Genomic DNA, 17,144 nt, shown 5'->3' with positions numbered 1-17,144 from the left:
GGCTCTGCCATTTTGACATTTTTGTGATGAAGATACATTTCTTGATTTTACCGGGTGTTTTGCAATGTCTTTCGCATTTGTTTGAGAATCAGATTTAGACTGTGAGTGGGATTTAGATGCCTTAGATATAGATGCATCCTGAATACGGGATGAGTCTGGAAGTACTTCCGCAGTCTGAGTGGATATTTCAGGTGACAGAATCTGAGGTGAATCAGTATTTATCCATGTCCAGTTGGTTTGACAGCTCATAGACATTTTGGTTATTTTGGCTGTATCAGACGTTGATCGAGATACGGAAGCATAAGTTTCAGATTTTTGCACTTGTTTTTTGGCTTCAGCAAAACTAATGTCTTGTGTAAATTTTATTTTGTTGATTTCCATTTGCTATTTCCAAATGGGACACTCTTTTGAGAAGGATGAGTGATTTCCTTCACAATTAGTACATTTTTTGAAAGTGCTGTTGCAGTCTTCCGTCGTGAGAGTTTTTTCGCTACAGTGAGCACATGTAACAGATGATTTACATGTATTGACACCATGGCCGTATCTTTGGCATGTAAAGCATCTTAAAGGATTAGGAATGTAAGTATCCACATTGATGTTACAGTAGCCAGCCTTTATTGATTTTGGAGCAATTGGACACGAAAAGGAAAACAGGTATGTGTTTGTCTCAAGGGTTTCATTATTTCTACGAGTTTTGAATCGCTTAACAAAAGTGACTCCTTGATCCTTCATCTCTGACACGATATCAAATTCTGTCATATCAGCAAATAAGTGATCACGGTCTCGCACTATTCCTTTACTGGTGTTCAAAGTTCTGTGTGCTGAGACCAACACAGGAATGTTCACAAACGAGTCAATCGCCATCAGGTTCGTGGCTTGCTGCCGCTAACTACATTCAACAACTAAAGCACCTGAACGCAAGCGTCTGATGTTTTTGACTTCACCCGCAATTCCTTGTATTCCCTTGGATACCGCAAAAGGATTCAATTTCAGTCTCAATTACGATAAAGCGTGGCCAGTAGTCAAATGCTTTAGTAGATCTGTGTTCAGTATCAACAAGATCAATGTCAAGTGGACGTTTTGTCTTTTTGGTAGGGGTTTGGTATTCCATGGTTAGTATTTATTGGTTCATCATCCGAGCTCCCCACCCACCACGGAGTATCACGAGGACAATGCTAAAAACAAGCGGATCTCCAGCTTGCAGCACCAAGGATACCCGGATGATATACTCCAGCAGAAAAATTAAAGTTTAATCATTCCACCAGATTGGCCCATGAGCCACCGCCTTCTGGGCATAGGACTCTAGGCAAAAACATGAAAGTGTATATTTGAAATTGTGAGGGTCCAAAAATTTGCCAAGACTTACAAGGATAAAATTTTCAAATTTTTACATTACAAAATGTAACACTTAGGGCTTGGCGTGACCAGCCGATTGGTTGAACCGGGCCCATTCAACCACCCGTCTAGGTGAAGTAAGGGTCGAAGGGGTGTGTTGAGCAAAGGGAACGCGGTCACAGGTCCCCAGTGCTCTCAACCCCCAGACTCCCGTCCTCCACCGACACAGGGCCGCAACCCACGGCAAACGGGTTGGTGGACCAAATATCCCCCCGGGTCCACAACGGGGGTGTTGGCAAACTCTTGGCGTTACCCAGCACCCACCACGGGTGCCAAAGAGTAAATGACCGTGTAGAAGAGAGAGGGGGAGAGGGTTAGCCTTATGGTTAAAACCACAGTGTCCAAAGCCTTGATATTGCTGGAATATTGATGAAAGCGACGTAAAGCTGCACAGACTCAGTCAACCACGTTTCAGTCACAATATACTTGTATCTTCAAACTTACAAACAGCACGGCAGAATAATGGTAGCTACGGCGTCAAATAACATGTGCTCTTTACAGACGTGAAGACTGCAGTTTATTCCTACGAGTCTTGTTCAGGTGGACTGTTTAGACTGCGTCTTGGGACAGCAGTGCTTACTTCTTAGGATGAAGTTCTGAAAATGGGAGAAAAATGTTAACGGAACGAATAAAGGGTGTATGTATATTGAGTGCATAGGTACTACACCATGCCCTACGATGTAAGAGAAATATTCAAGTATCGAATGAATGTGGTCAATAACACTATCTTCATTATAACGATCACCGCCGTCGTCCTCATAACAATCGCGAATAAACTGAAGAATAAAACTACAGTACTCATACAGTGTTCAAACCAACATTATAACGATCACCGCCGTCGTCCTCATAACAATCGCGAATAAACTGAAGAATAAAACTACAGTACTCATACAGTGTTCAAACCAACATTATAACGATCACCGCCGTCGTCCTCATAACAATCGCGAATAAACTGAAGAATAAAACTACAGTACTCATACAGTGTTCAAACAAACATTATAACGATCACCGCCGTCGTCCTCAAAACAATCGCGAATAAACTGAAGAATAAAACTACAGTACTCATACAGTGTTCAAACCAACATTATAACGATCACCGCCGTCGTCCTCATAACAATCGCGAATAAACTGAAGAATAAAACTACAGTACTCATACAGTGTTCAAACCAACATTATAACGATCACCGCCGTCGTCCTCATAACAATCGCGAATAAACTGAAGAATAAAACTACAGTACTCATACAGTGTTCAAACCAACATTATAACGATCACCGCCGTCGTCCTCATAACAATCGCGAATAAACTGAAGAATAAAACTACAGTACTCATACAGTGTTCAAACCAACATTATAACGATCACCGCCGTCGTCCTCATAACAATCGCGAATAAACTGAAGAATAAAACTACAGTACTCATACAGTGTTCAAACCAACATTATAACGATCACCGCCGTCGTCCTCATAACAATCGCGAATAAACTGAAGAATAAAACTACAGTACTCATACAGTGTTCAAACCAACATTATAACGATCACCGCCGTCGTCCTCATAACAATCGCGAATAAACTGAAGAATAAAACTACAGTACTCATACAGTGTTCAAACCAACATTATAACGATCACCGCCGTCGTCCTCATAACAATCGCGAATAAACTGAAGAATAAAACTACAGTACTCATACAGTGTTCAAACCAACATTATAACGATCACCGCCGTCGTCCTCATAACAATCGCGAATAAACTGAAGAATAAAACTACAGTACTCATACAGTGTTCAAACCAACATTATAACGATCACCGCCGTCGTCCTCATAACAATCGCGAATAAACTGAAGAATAAAACTACAGTACTCATACAGTGTTCAAACCAACATTATAACGATCACCGCCGTCGTCCTCATAACAATCGCGAATAAACTGAAGAATAAAACTACAGTACTCATACAGTGTTCAAACCAACATTATAACGATCACCGCCGTCGTCCTCATAACAATCGCGAATAAACTGAAGAATAAAACTACAGTACTCATACAGTGTTCAAACCAACATTATAACGATCACCGCCGTCGTCCTCATAACAATCGCGAATAAACTGAAGAATAAAACTACAGTACTCATACAGTGTTCAAACCAACATTATAACGATCACCGCCGTCGTCCTCATAACAATCGCGAATAAACTGAAGAATAAAACTACAGTACTCATACAGTGTTCAAACCAACATTATAACGATCACCGCCGTCGTCCTCATAACAATCGCGAATAAACTGAAGAATAAAACTACAGTACTCATACAGTGTTCAAACCAACATTATAACGATCACCGCCGTCGTCCTCATAACAATCGCGAATAAACTGAAGAATAAAACTACAGTACTCATACAGTGTTCAAACCAACATTATAACGATCACCGCCGTCGTCCTCATAACAATCGCGAATAAACTGAAGAATAAAACTACAGTACTCATACAGTGTTCAAACCAACATTATAACGATCACCGCCGTCGTCCTCATAACAATCGCGAATAAACTGAAGAATAAAACTACAGTACTCATACAGTGTTCAAACCAACATTATAACGATCACCGCCGTCGTCCTCATAACAATCGCGAATAAACTGAAGAATAAAACTACAGTACTCATACAGTGTTCAAACCAACATTATAACGATCACCGCCGTCGTCCTCATAACAATCGCGAATAAACTGAAGAATAAAACTACAGTACTCATACAGTGTTCAAACCAACATTATAACGATCACCGCCGTCGTCCTCATAACAATCGCGAATAAACTGAAGAATAAAACTACAGTACTCATACAGTGTTCAAACCAACATTATAACGATCACCGCCGTCGTCCTCATAACAATCGCGAATAAACTGAAGAATAAAACTACAGTACTCATACAGTGTTCAAACCAACATTATAACGATCACCGCCGTCGTCCTCATAACAATCGCGAATAAACTGAAGAATAAAACTACAGTACTCATACAGTGTTCAAACCAACATTATAACGATCACCGCCGTCGTCCTCATAACAATCGCGAATAAACTGAAGAATAAAACTACAGTACTCATACAGTGTTCAAACAAACATTATAACGATCACCGCCGTCGTCCTCATAACAATCGCGAATAAACTGAAGAATAAAACTACAGTACTCATACAGTGTTCAAACAAACATTATAACATACTGAATTTTCCATCCTAACTGTGCGATCGTGTAAAGTAATGAAGATGACATCTCGGCTTTCGTCGCTTCGAAATTTGCGCTCGGACACGATGTTTAATGCTAAGATATATGCATAAAACTTGTTTGCCACAGGTCTTAACCTACCACGATACGTCTTAGTTCGATAACATACGTATATGTGGTGATAATACGTCCACAGTAGCATGATATCACAAAACTGCTTTACTGTCCACCGCCGTATAGATGGAGTATTGCTGAGTGAGGCGTAAAACTAAACACGCTCACTTTTGCAGATTTTGCAAAATGAATAACTTCATCGATCGTGTGTAACATTGCCCACACGAAAAATAACTTTAACTTTATAATTCTAACTCCCTCACTAATTCTTCAACCATCATAATATCTCATTTACCCGAGGAGGTCCGGGGTAGAATATGCTTACAGCAACCCACGACTAACGGGATCGGGTGGTCAGACTCGCTGACTTGGCTGGCACATGTCATCGGTTCCCAGTTGTTGTTGGTGATCACTGGCTTGTCTGGTCCACACTTGATTATTTATAGACCGCCGCCATATAGCTGGAATATTGGTGAGTGCGGCATAAAACTAAACTCACTCACTAATATCTCATAATATCATCACTTCAGAACCTGTATTACTAGTTTTGAAGCATTCGTGCAATATTAGATTGAAATATATTTTTGCATGAATATGATGTTGAATGTTTTTTCATCCAATGTGTATTGTATTCTTGTGCCAAATATACATTGCACTTGTTTACCAAACAAGGTTCAGGAAAATACAAGATGGTTTCAATATCTTGAACGGTTGTGCTGGGGTATTACCAAGGGTGCGCAAATCCCTGCTGACTCCTACAGTTTAGATTTGTTGGGACGACAGATAAATAACTACAGATAAATATATGAAGTCATAACACGCTGCTATACGTGTGAGCTACACAAATGTTGATCACGTGATGAAATGGAACCATGTATGAACAATTATATTTGTATGCAATTCACAAAGCGGTTTTTTTCACGTTTACATTACAAGGGACATAAAATGTCATAAATATAATATTTGATATCCGCTTGTCAACATTTATCTGTCAATACGATATGTACATAATATTAGGACTTGAGTTCATCTCGGAGAAAATAAATTTATGTATTGTAATTTCTGTCCAATCAACAAAACTCGATATATGTATTATTAATGTGATAAAAGAATTTGATTGTTGTCGGATAAACACGCGAGACAACAAAAAAACAATCATCACCGTAAAACAATCAACGGCGCGCATCAGTGAAAACGCACTGTGGGCACAAATTAAGAATGGATTTCTCATCTGCAAGAGTTGCTGTCATCGAAAACATGGCCTGTGTGCACTTTTGTGCAGCTATGCGAGTTGGACCGAAATTATATTTACATTTGAAGCATATCTTATATTTACACTGTGATCATCCTATTTGAGGTCATCCTATTTGATGTATCCACTGAGGACGTCATATGTGAGACCACGAAATAATCATTGTAATCGTGTTATTTCATCGCAATATTTAAGGTCATCAAGCATTCACTGTGATCGTCCTGTTTGAGGTCAATACATGTTCACTGAGATCGTCCTGTTGAAAGTCATTTTGTGTGCATCGTGATCTTCCTGTCTGAGGTCATTAAGTATCCGTTGTGATCGTCCTGTCTGAGGTCATTATGTGTTCACCGTGATCGTTCTGTCTGAGGTCATTAAGCATTCTCTGTGATCGTTCTGTCTGAGGCCATTAAGTATCCACTGTGGTCGTCCTGTCTGAGGTCATTAAGTATTCGCTGTTATCGTCCTGTCTGAGCTCGAGGTCATTAAGTATTCGCTGTGATCGTCCTGTCTGAGGTCATTAAGTATTCATTATGATCGTCATGACGAACTCGCTGTTATATGTGAGTATCCATCGTGATAGCGTTATTTGAGGGCATTAAGACAAAGTATTTCAGAGTCGCATTTACGTGAATGTGCCATTTAGGTAATACCGTCTACATCGTACAACTTACAAAATGATTGAAAATAAAATACATGAGATGATAACATGATTCATTCATTCATTCATTCATATTTTGTATTTCTAATAATGGGTATATTAGAATATCTCCTCCTCAGCACTCATATCAACGTTTCAATATTTCAAACAGGCTAGGGTGCATGTTGTTTAAAGTTCATATGTCTTCCCAGACGAGTTAGTGAGTTAAAAAATTAAGTCACGTGGGCATGATTTCAGCCATATTGTGAATAGGTCAATATATAATAATTAAAGGTACAGTAAAAACATCTGTCTACGAAGGACGGTAAAACAACTAAACTATCACAGATACAAAGTTAAATCCCATTTCCCACTCGAATATAACTTTACATGAAATTACCTAGCCACAGTGCGTGCGTGCGTGCGTGCGTGCGTGCGTGCGTGCATGCGTGCGTGAGTGAGTGAGTGCGTGAATGTGTGCGTGCTTGCGTGAGTGAGTGCGTGAATGTGTGCGTGTCGGTGTGTCATGCTATTTAGGCTGAATATCAAGGAAGCTTTTGAAGAACTAATTATGGAAATATCAAATATACAGTGAATTAACGTGTAGGTGGCACACATTTAGGTTCTTTCGTATGAGCAATCAATGACTAACAGAAAGATGAGCATCCGGTATTTACCAATAATCAAGACTGCATCTCCGAGTATATAACACAATCATATCGAACATAAAGGTATAAAAACATCCGAACCACCTGGCCAAGTTTCTACCTGCATTGTTATATTCAAAAGAATATTCTATAGACGTACTCTGGTGCTTCTACATATTTACGTCTCGTTATGTTAGCTAGGCGTAGTGTTGTCAGTCAGCCTGATAAATTCATCACAGAGCAAATATTTGCCATACATCCTTTGACACATACATATGAATATCTACACAATCTTTCACACTTGCATGTGAATATCTCTACTCAATCTTTCACACATAAATATGAATATCTCTACACAATCTTTCACACTTGCATGTGAATATCTCTACTCAATCTTTTACACATAAATATGAATATCTCTACTCAATCTTTCACACATAAATATGAATATCTCTACACAATCTTTCACACTTGCACGTGAATATCTCTACTCAATCTTTCACACATAAATATGAATATCTCTACACAATCTTTCACACTTGCATGTTAATATCTCTACTCAATCTTTCACACATAAATATGAATATCTCCTTGTACACATGTTGCCTGTACGATTATCTGTATATGATTCTCTATCAAACAGTCATTGGTCATCACTGTATCTGTTGTGATCAGCAGCAAATTGCCAGATTGCGATCAACGACTTCATTATGCTTATTGTTTGCCACGTATCCTTTACTGTCGTTATTGTATCGAATGTTTGACTATTGCTTAAGTGAGTTTAGTTTTACGCCGCTTTTAGCGATATTTCAGTACGATCACGACAGGGTACACAAGAAATTGGCTTCCCACATGGAATCCACGTGGGGAATCGAACCAGGTTCTTCGGCGTGACAATGGAACGCTTTAACCACTCCCGACCATTAAATATTGAGGATGTCAGGTGTACGTACATATTGTTGGCTTGGGTCATCTTCGACAACTTTCAACAAGCCTTCTTCATTTACATCACATATAAGCCGGATTATCGAAGTTCTGAAACATAATGTTTGCAATGTTTCAAACTAACCATCTGACACAATCCTATCCTTCTGGGCCAGAACGACACCTGCAATAACATGGGCAACACGAAACCCTAGCCCTCAAAGGCCGACTTGTGTACTAACAGAACATCAGGAACTAACATTAACCTAAATCTTCTCGGGACTTTCGGCATTGAGAGTTTACATGCTTCTAAAATCACTAGTGAGAAGACTCGATCCAACCATGATAAGCACGTATTACCATTGATCATATGTGCAACCAATGGGGGACAATATACCGCCAGAATCTAGGGTAGTCATCCCACTAGACCCTAAGTTAAACACTAGGAACTTGTTTGCAAATTTGCCCAGGACATTGTCTTTACACAGGGTATGCTCATCTTTTAAAATTAATTGATTCTTTTTTCTGGAGTGTCAATGTCATGTCCATTAAACAGAAATGCAGTTGGGCCTACTATTTGTCGTTGAACGCCATGAGAAGTAACTTGGTGACCGAACTATATTTCTGAAGGCTGGACAGATGGTCGAATGTATCTAAACAGAGCAAAGATGAGGAAGATATCTACGTGCACACATAGTGGGAATATGAGAGGAACTTATGTGTTGTCAACGCCAGCAAAATTACCAGCTATTTCACCTGCTGTCGTAGATATCAGAGACGTTGTAAGCTAGGACAAGACCGAAAGTGGGGTCCTGTATGAAGCTAGCTTGTGTTGAGTTCCCGAGGCTGTAGCTGAGGTCAAAATGCGGGGTTAGTTCGCACAACTGAAATACAAAAGTTCTCCTTGATATTTGATCCTTGATGCGAGAATAAGGACCCTATCATAAAGTGAATATGTCCCCCATAAGAAAAATGCGTGTCCTAGTTTGTCCTTTCATGCATTATATTTCTTCTTTTCTTTCTTTCTTTGTTTTTTTTTTTAATTTTTATTTTTTATTTATTTTTATTTTGTCTACAGGCTATCAGCTATTTTTAAGTTAGTGTCATTCATAGAAGTAAATCCTGCTCTGGAACAAACAACAGTACCCAGTGGGATCCTTTATACTGATTGCAGCTCTGTTATATGACATTATGTGTATTAATGTTGACAGTCAAGTTTGTATTAACAAACTGTAAACGAACTGCATTCATACATAATATTCAACCGTCCATCTGCAGTAACAAATCCAGTGTCTGCTGTCGAACAGATGGTGTTGTATTCACAGTTAACATGTTATTTACTTTTAAAGGCACAATGTCACGCTTTCTCGAAAAGGCGTTGGTCTAAAATGTGTATTGTGTGGCATATGCACTCACTTTAGCTTCCTGTTGATGCGAAAGAGACGTATTATAGTTCAGGGGTTGCCTGTAAGCGATAATTAAATTTTCGAGGGGAACGGCTAACAAACAGTTAACACTTGCTGCTTATGGATTGTAACGATTGCTCCGTACATCGAAAACTGTCGCACGCGGTGTTGTCAGCGTTTGCCGAACTAGCCTCGATCGTATATCGATTTGTACGATATTCGTAAAGAGTGTACCAAGGGATATAACTATGGAGTTCGCTTGAAATGAAATTCGGTCGGGAGAGGGAGCGCGAAGGTCGATTTAATGCAACGTTGCATTAATTCATTCGAATTTCACACTGTAATCTTAATACGTAATATTTTCCGGAATGAATTATACGGTAGCTTCGCTGAGGGCTGACAGCATTAAGGAGAGAAAGCAATACTGATTTTAGAGAAGTATGGCGTGATAGGGTGCTTCCATTGTGTATTCCCTCCACCTCAGTCTACCATGAAACATTAGCCTGTGTGGATACCGTATTAATACGTGTACATACTTTAATGTTTGTACTTTAAAACAATTTACACGTGTTCATTTCAACAAGATTCTGTGATTTTTAACGGAAATTGCTCTTCATGAAAAGACATTTTTTAACAAAGCCTTCATTTTTAGTGTTATGATATGTGATTGGTATTTTACATTGTCCTTAAGATCTGTCCTTTGCATACACATGTAGGATTTAGTGCTGACAGGTTCTCGTCGTGAATAGCTGAATAATTGCTGGCAAGGGGTAAAACGACATTCAGTCGTTCACATACAGACGGTCCTGTGTGTGCAGATGTGTGTTCATGTGCATAAAGTTTACTTGCAGTTAGGTAACGTTTGGCGCGAAGAGTCCTTGGATGGGCAACCGTGTGTGGCAGCTTGACTCCCGAGGGAAGAGGGAGTTTATTAAAAATTGCCTCGTTTCACCCAGCATAAACTGGGTACACGGTGAAAAAAGTCATTAGATTATTAATCTCTTAGCCCCTCACAGGCTCCTTGGGTTATCAGGAGTAATAATGATCAGACTGTGCACTTTGAGCACGATATCTAGCCTGGAAAAGCGCGCTTGATAAATGCTTTCACTAATAATTTCTGACAAAGGAAAGTATTTGAAAATTACATTCTGGAATGGAATGTTACTCTCATAATAGTATAGCCACCGGAACTTGTGCTCCCTACAATAACAACTCTTACACGATGGTACCGCATCCACAGAGGTCAGCGTGACACTGGCCAAGAGAGACGTTCTCAGCATGGGTAATGGATACATTTACCTAGCATGACCTTGACCTTCAATTCCGCTGACACCGAACTGAGAAAATGTTTTGAGCCAGTCCAAAGCAAATATTCGCATTTAGCTTACCATTTGCATTGTAATTAGAGATATTGCAACCATTATTATGCCGGCACTTTCAAGAAATGTCAGCATTTAAATCAATGCATGAGACATTATTTGCCTGTTTATTGTTGTTTGACAAGCTGATGCCATTTTATTTACCTATGAGCAGTCTAAAGCGATAACATTTGGCATGTACTTAACGCTGCACGCATGAGTACAGAGTTATATGACGGCGTTCTTAAGTTTGTGCACACTATTGCCAGATAACTTGCAAGACAATTCCAACCAGTAAAGATCTGCGTTAGAACTGGTCTTCTGCAACACATGTTCGTGAGGTGACAAACAAGATCGGGTGGTCTGGCTCGCTGACTTGCTTGACACGTCATTGGATCCCATTTGATCTATGCTCATACTGTTCATCCCTATCTTGTCTGGTCAGAGTCGATAATGTACGACCGCCGCACTAGACTGGAATTTTGCTGAGTGCGGTGTGTAACACAAACCAACCAACTATTCCTGTCTATTACAAAAGTGCTCCTGTCATTCAACGTTTATTGGGCATTTTGTCTCATACCTAACGCCGAAGTCACGTTTAGAGTATCTGCTACAGAGTAACTTGAACATTTCGCTGATAATAGCGATAGCATGACACAAGAAATTGATTTCACACTTTTAATTCGATGGGGAGTCAAATTCGTGCATTAGACGTGGCGAACCAACACATCTACACTACCCCTCTTAAGACCGTGGATGTATGTGTCCAATTATAGCAAGAAATGTCAGTGACGCCTTATAAATTTTTATCAAAGCTTTTACATAATCATTTGGAGATCCGGGATAAGAAGTTGCCTGATTCGTTGAGTTGGTTGATGGTTCATCGTACCTAGACAGCGCTGAACCTTGCCCATAATATCAGTCACAGCACTATCTGTTCCAGACTCGACAGGTCAGCGTCATATAGCTTAAGTTAAGAGTTAAACGTTAAATGTGCTTAACAGAAGACAAGTTTATGCCGCTTTTACCAATATTCATATAATATCTCGACAAGGGACACTAGATCTGGAAAAAGGCTTCACACACTGTGTCCACATGTCGGAATTCGAACCCGGGCCTTCGGCAGACGCTTTAACCACATGGCTACCCCACTGCCTCTAATAGAAGACGAAATGGACATTAGATTGAAACCACAACCTCCACTTGACGACAGCCTTGTTCGTCAAAGTTGTAACAAGGGTTCCAGGAGAACCTCAACATGGCTTCTCTGTCCTTCATGACATCCATGAATCTGGAAGAAACAACACGTTTTCTTGTGTATAATGCAGTCATATCGTTTTATCTTACCTCACACATGAATGTCGCTTTCTGATTGGCTAAGCGCTATTCTATTATTTTCAATGTACCTCGCTTACAGGCGATGTATTATTTTCAATGTACACCGCTGGGAATTCCAAACTCTGCTGGTGCTTCATGGTAGTACCTTTTCATCTCGAATAACATTGAATAACGCATCAAGCACGGAAATTACCGATGTTTTTCTATTGAAAATCGATGGAAGGGAGATAACTCAAAATCTGATTACCTTGTGTCGTCTGCAAAATGGCGATTCGCCTGGCATTCAACAGAAGTGCTTCAAACAGTTCAAAATTAAAAATCAGGTGTACGGTAAGATAAATACGTTGTTCACTGTTCCCTCGGGGGCCATGGGCTCACGTACCCTCGAGGTTTGTTTATGCTCACCACGCCCTGGAATAATTAGGATGACCATTGTGAACACGTTAACGGAGGGAGTGACGGGCAGTTCCGATGTAGCTCTTCATCGTAAACACCTGGTGTAATCTCTGATGTTTTGCTGATTCATTCATATATTTTCCATCTCCATTTATAGTCTGACTGTCGAGAAAACATACCGACGAATGTCACTTTTAACGAAGCACTAAATCAAAGAAAGTCAAATTAAGATTGCGGAACCTCATTGTTTTACCTTGCAAACTGTAATTTGAATCTCAGAATTATATTGAACTGTGGATAAGAGTTGTTTAACAAACGATCATAGTTTCAAACTGGTCTGTATTACAAGGGGTTAAGCGCAGTAGTTGGAACAGTTAAACAAATGCACGTGCGGTACGTGAAGAGCGTCAACTTAGACCAACCCTGCTTGTTCCGGGTGTTTTATTTCATGTATGTAAACTTATGTGGATTTCCAGTCTTAATTTCATTTTATTCGATTTACCTTTTTGTTTAAAGTTAAATTCAGCCGTACGTTTTCACTGCAAACGGACCGTAGCCTTTTGGTTCATTGAAATCTCTTACTGGTTAATCGAGACTGGTTATTTTCTGGTGTTGACGTTTTATATCATTGTTAGGATTGCACAAAAATCACAACATATTTTACCATTATACTCAAACCATTTCGAAGCTATCTGATGTAGCTTGTTGCAGTGGCGTCATCAAACAACAAAAAATCTGTCATATTTCCATGCTTCGTCTAGAAGCTGAAGTTATGAAAAGAAAAACTAAAACAAAGCAAAACAATAACTAAAATATCTTATTCAGATAAATGTTCACGTGTAAAGACTACGTGAATGTTTCCTTAGGTCCAGGTTGTTTTCATGCAGATTGTTTGGTTCGAACATTTCCGTGAACTGAAACAAGTTGTATCTACATGTGTTAAACAGACCCATTCGTACATGTTTTCTTGTGTGAGTCCTGAAATCATCATGTGGATAATTTCTACTTTGTAAGTAGCATGCTTGTCTCGAGAATAATGCGGTCTGGTGTACGCTGTTTTGAGTGAGTGCATTTAGTTTCCCACCACACTCAACGATATGGCGGTGGTCTGAACCACACAATCCAGTGATCAACAGCACGGGCATCGATCTGATCAACTGGGAACCGATGACGTGTCAACCAAGTCAGCGAGCCTGACCAACTGATCCCTTGATTCGCCTCATATGGCAAGCCTGGGTTGCTGAAGGTCTATTCTACCCAGGGACCTTCACGAGTCTACGCCGTTTTGCAGCCATGCTACCCGATCCGGTAATGACTGTATTACGCAAGGGGGAAGTTTACAACTTATTTATCTTACCGCCATGTTAAATGTACAAAAATCTATCATTTAGTTTTCCTTTGAAGATCAATAAGCTCCATACCGACTGTATGACATGCAAACAAGATGGTGTCCACCTTTCGACAGGGTTTTTTAAATCAGTGAAACATCGACTGGCAAGCTTAAAACTGCTATAAAATGGTTAATTATGTTTACGTTGAGTATGCAAACGATGCCGGGTATAAAATAGTTTAAATGAAGCAGTTAAAATCGGTAAAATAAATATGTACATAGTGAACTCACAAACAGCTAATCGAACAGTCTTCTAACTCCGTGCACTACATACGCCATATAATGAAATCATAAGATTGTTAGCGATACAAGTTCTCAGCGGATAGTTTGGCGGTTACCGCGGCAGCGGATGGTATTTGTCCAGTTGTCACCATTTTTGGAAGGGCATCACGAAAACATGTTTAAGCGTCATTAATATTCAGCATGTAAAGGTATTTTATATAAAATTCAGTAAACAGTGTACTCTACCTTGGCGAGCTGTCATTGTTTGCCAAGGGCCGCAGGTCTATAACACCATCATCTGTGACAGCTATACAAGAGCTGTTGTATTCAACGCCCCTCGCAGCTAAGAGGTGTGCTAACAGGCACAGCGTCTTGGGGAACATAATGAAACTTATTTTCCTCTGACCCTACACGAGCTGAACAAATGAAAGGAGTAAGACAGCTGAACAGATTTCTCTGCTAGCGTGACTTACGCTGGTCCGTCGATAAGATAAGGTCACTGTTGGTAAGCTTTCTTTTATCAAAGAACTCAAGGACATGTTAGGTGTAGTTTGTACTCATGAACAACAGAAAACAGTGATTTATATAACCAGATATATTTAACGGATTAGTGTGGTTTATATGATGATACTTTTAATCTAATGTTGTATCATACTTACTCTTACGTTACTCTTGCCGTAATATTGTCTTGTGAGTGAGTGAGTTTAGTTTTACGCCGCGTTCATGGGTTGGTAGTGAACAATTTTCGGTCCGTTACGGATTAGGCTATACCTTCTCCTATGTGGAAATTAATAGAATGGGCTTAAATATAAATTATAAGTTTCACTTACGTTATTATTGAACATTCCAACCGAGCATCTGATGTGCATCCTTTGTCATGAATGTTACATCAGTGCGTGTAAATGAAAGTCCTTGAGGTAGAGTGAAAAGGCAATAATCTACTGGGCAAGATATTCAATAAGCGGAAAATAATTTCAAACACCATGTCCTGCTTACGGGCAGATCCCAGACCTAGGCCGCTGGCAGATAAATGGTTGTTCTTTATCTGACACAGCCACGGAGTTCTCTCATGAAACGTGTTCCTGTAAACAAACCAGACAATAAAGCGATGGACCTGTCTATCCAGTGGTCAACATCATGACCATCAATCTACGAAATTGGGACACGATGACATGCAGACTAGTCAGTGGGCTTGGCCGCACAATCCCGTTAGTCGCCTCTTACGACAAACATGGGTTACTCAAGATTAATTCTCACTCGGATTCTCACGGTTCTGTTGAAATATAAAACTGTATGTTCATTTTGAAAAGTTTTAACTTAGGATGAACGATCTTTCACCATGTATCCATTGAATTTGTATGCCACAGAACAATAAATGTCCGCGGAAAAATAGCTGAAACAGCAAAAAAAAAAAATTAAAAAAATGAAAATAAAATAAAATAAAAAATAAAACTTTATAGATTACTGTATATTGAGATTGAGAAACAGTCGGCATTGTTGTTGAAAACCATCTGTGTATTGAGATGAGTTATTAATCTCCTGGCTATGGTCGATGGTTTTGCCGATTATTGTTGTTATGTAAATGATTCACGTAACAAATTGTCTTAGTGCATCAGTACACCATATATACCATTATTCAGGTGTATACAGATGTATACACGTGCGGGGGGACTTATTAGTACGAAATACGGGAAAATGCGTGTCCGGTTCATATAGTTGGCAACGGATTCTAATTAACACCGTTGTGTAATATTACGGGCGGAGTTACATCCTGACATTGTGTACGCTACTAATTTGTTCAGTTCACATTGGTACCAATATCTCTACATTAGTTTGTATTATGCATCTAGCATGAGCAGATGCAAACCATATGTTACGTTCTAACAATGTATGGAGTTTGATTTAATATCGTTGTGAACTGTTTGCCGGTTATAGTACAGGGCGTCAGCTTCATATGAGTGGAATATTTAATCTGATGCAGGTCAAGGACGTTTGCACGTTGGTAAAACCTACGAGCGTAGGCGCTGAGAACCAACAAAATACAAAATGGAATCGAGATATGAACTCACCATCACTGAGAAATGCTCAAAGAAACCCTTCGCAGAGAAGAACTGTGCCTTAGATGGTGGTGTCACAGTGAACAGACGGTGTGAGTGAGTGAGTTAATATTTAGCGTCACATCGGCAATATTGCAGCCATATCGTGACGAGAACAATTTTAATTTATATCAAGATTAGAATAAATAAATTTAGAACATAAAAACCTGCCATCGAAGGACAGTAAAATACTAGACTATCACAGATATGAACATAAAACTAGCATGGAAAACTAAAATACTGTAATCAGGGAAGACAATACAATATAAAACACGGGCTATAGGTCACCAACAACCAAGGGTAGATCACCATACTAGGGACCATGGGGACTTACATTACCTTTGCTACCTGCATGGATCCTAGCTGGATTTACATCATCTCCTCAGCTGCCAGCGACTGTGAGAAAATTTAGCCAAAATTTAAAATAACAAATATACTACGTTTAAAACCTTGGTACGTGAAAATGTTACTTTGAAAGTTCTGGGACTTACGTACCTTCTCAGGGGGACAATAATTTTACAATACTTTAACCCCCTTTGAAGGCACAGCCACTAACGATCTCAGTTTGCCAATTTACACTACCAATAATAAAATAACATTTATCTATTTACAAAACATATTGTTCAAAATTTATCCAACAATTCTATTTCTTTTAAGAAACCAATTATTAGATGATAATTTACTTTATTAAAAAGATTCTTAATTGTTTTGGCACTGAAATATTTATCCCTTGTGATAGAAAAATCAATGCAGTCAA

General features: G+C 39.4%; 1 protein-coding gene across 1 annotated transcript; it reads right to left on the bottom strand.

Moving 5' to 3' along the window:
* Window positions 1-1,931: 1,931 nt before the first annotated feature.
* On the bottom strand, window positions 1,932-14,674 carry LOC137255421 (uncharacterized). Its single transcript, XM_067792863.1, has 5 exons — window positions 14,538-14,674; window positions 12,143-12,236; window positions 8,938-9,065; window positions 8,211-8,292; window positions 1,932-1,991 (listed from the first exon to the last, which is right to left on the bottom strand). Exons 1-5 carry the CDS (start codon window positions 14,672-14,674, stop codon window positions 1,932-1,934), a joined length of 501 nt encoding a protein of 166 aa, XP_067648964.1.
* Window positions 14,675-17,144: the final 2,470 nt, after the last annotated feature.

Source organism: Haliotis asinina, chromosome 11 (genome assembly GCF_037392515.1).
Source record: "Haliotis asinina isolate JCU_RB_2024 chromosome 11, JCU_Hal_asi_v2, whole genome shotgun sequence".
NCBI classification, from domain to species: Eukaryota; Metazoa; Mollusca; class Gastropoda; order Lepetellida; family Haliotidae; genus Haliotis; species Haliotis asinina.
Note: the sequence above shows the minus strand (reverse complement) of the source record. Positions and strands in the feature narration are given on the sequence as shown.

Coding starts and splice junctions, on each gene's coding strand:
- LOC137255421 (XM_067792863.1), bottom strand. CDS start 14,674: ATGTTCCCCAAGACGCTGTGCCTGTTAGCACACCTCTTAGCTGCGAGG. Junction 12,237..14,537: donor AACAATGACAGCTCGCCAAG/GTAGAGTACACT, acceptor TGTTTCTTCCAG/ATTCATGGATGTCATGAAGG. Junction 9,066..12,142: donor AAGGCTGTCGTCAAGTGGAG/GTTGTGGTTTCA, acceptor TTTGTATTTCAG/TTGTGCGAACTAACCCCGCA.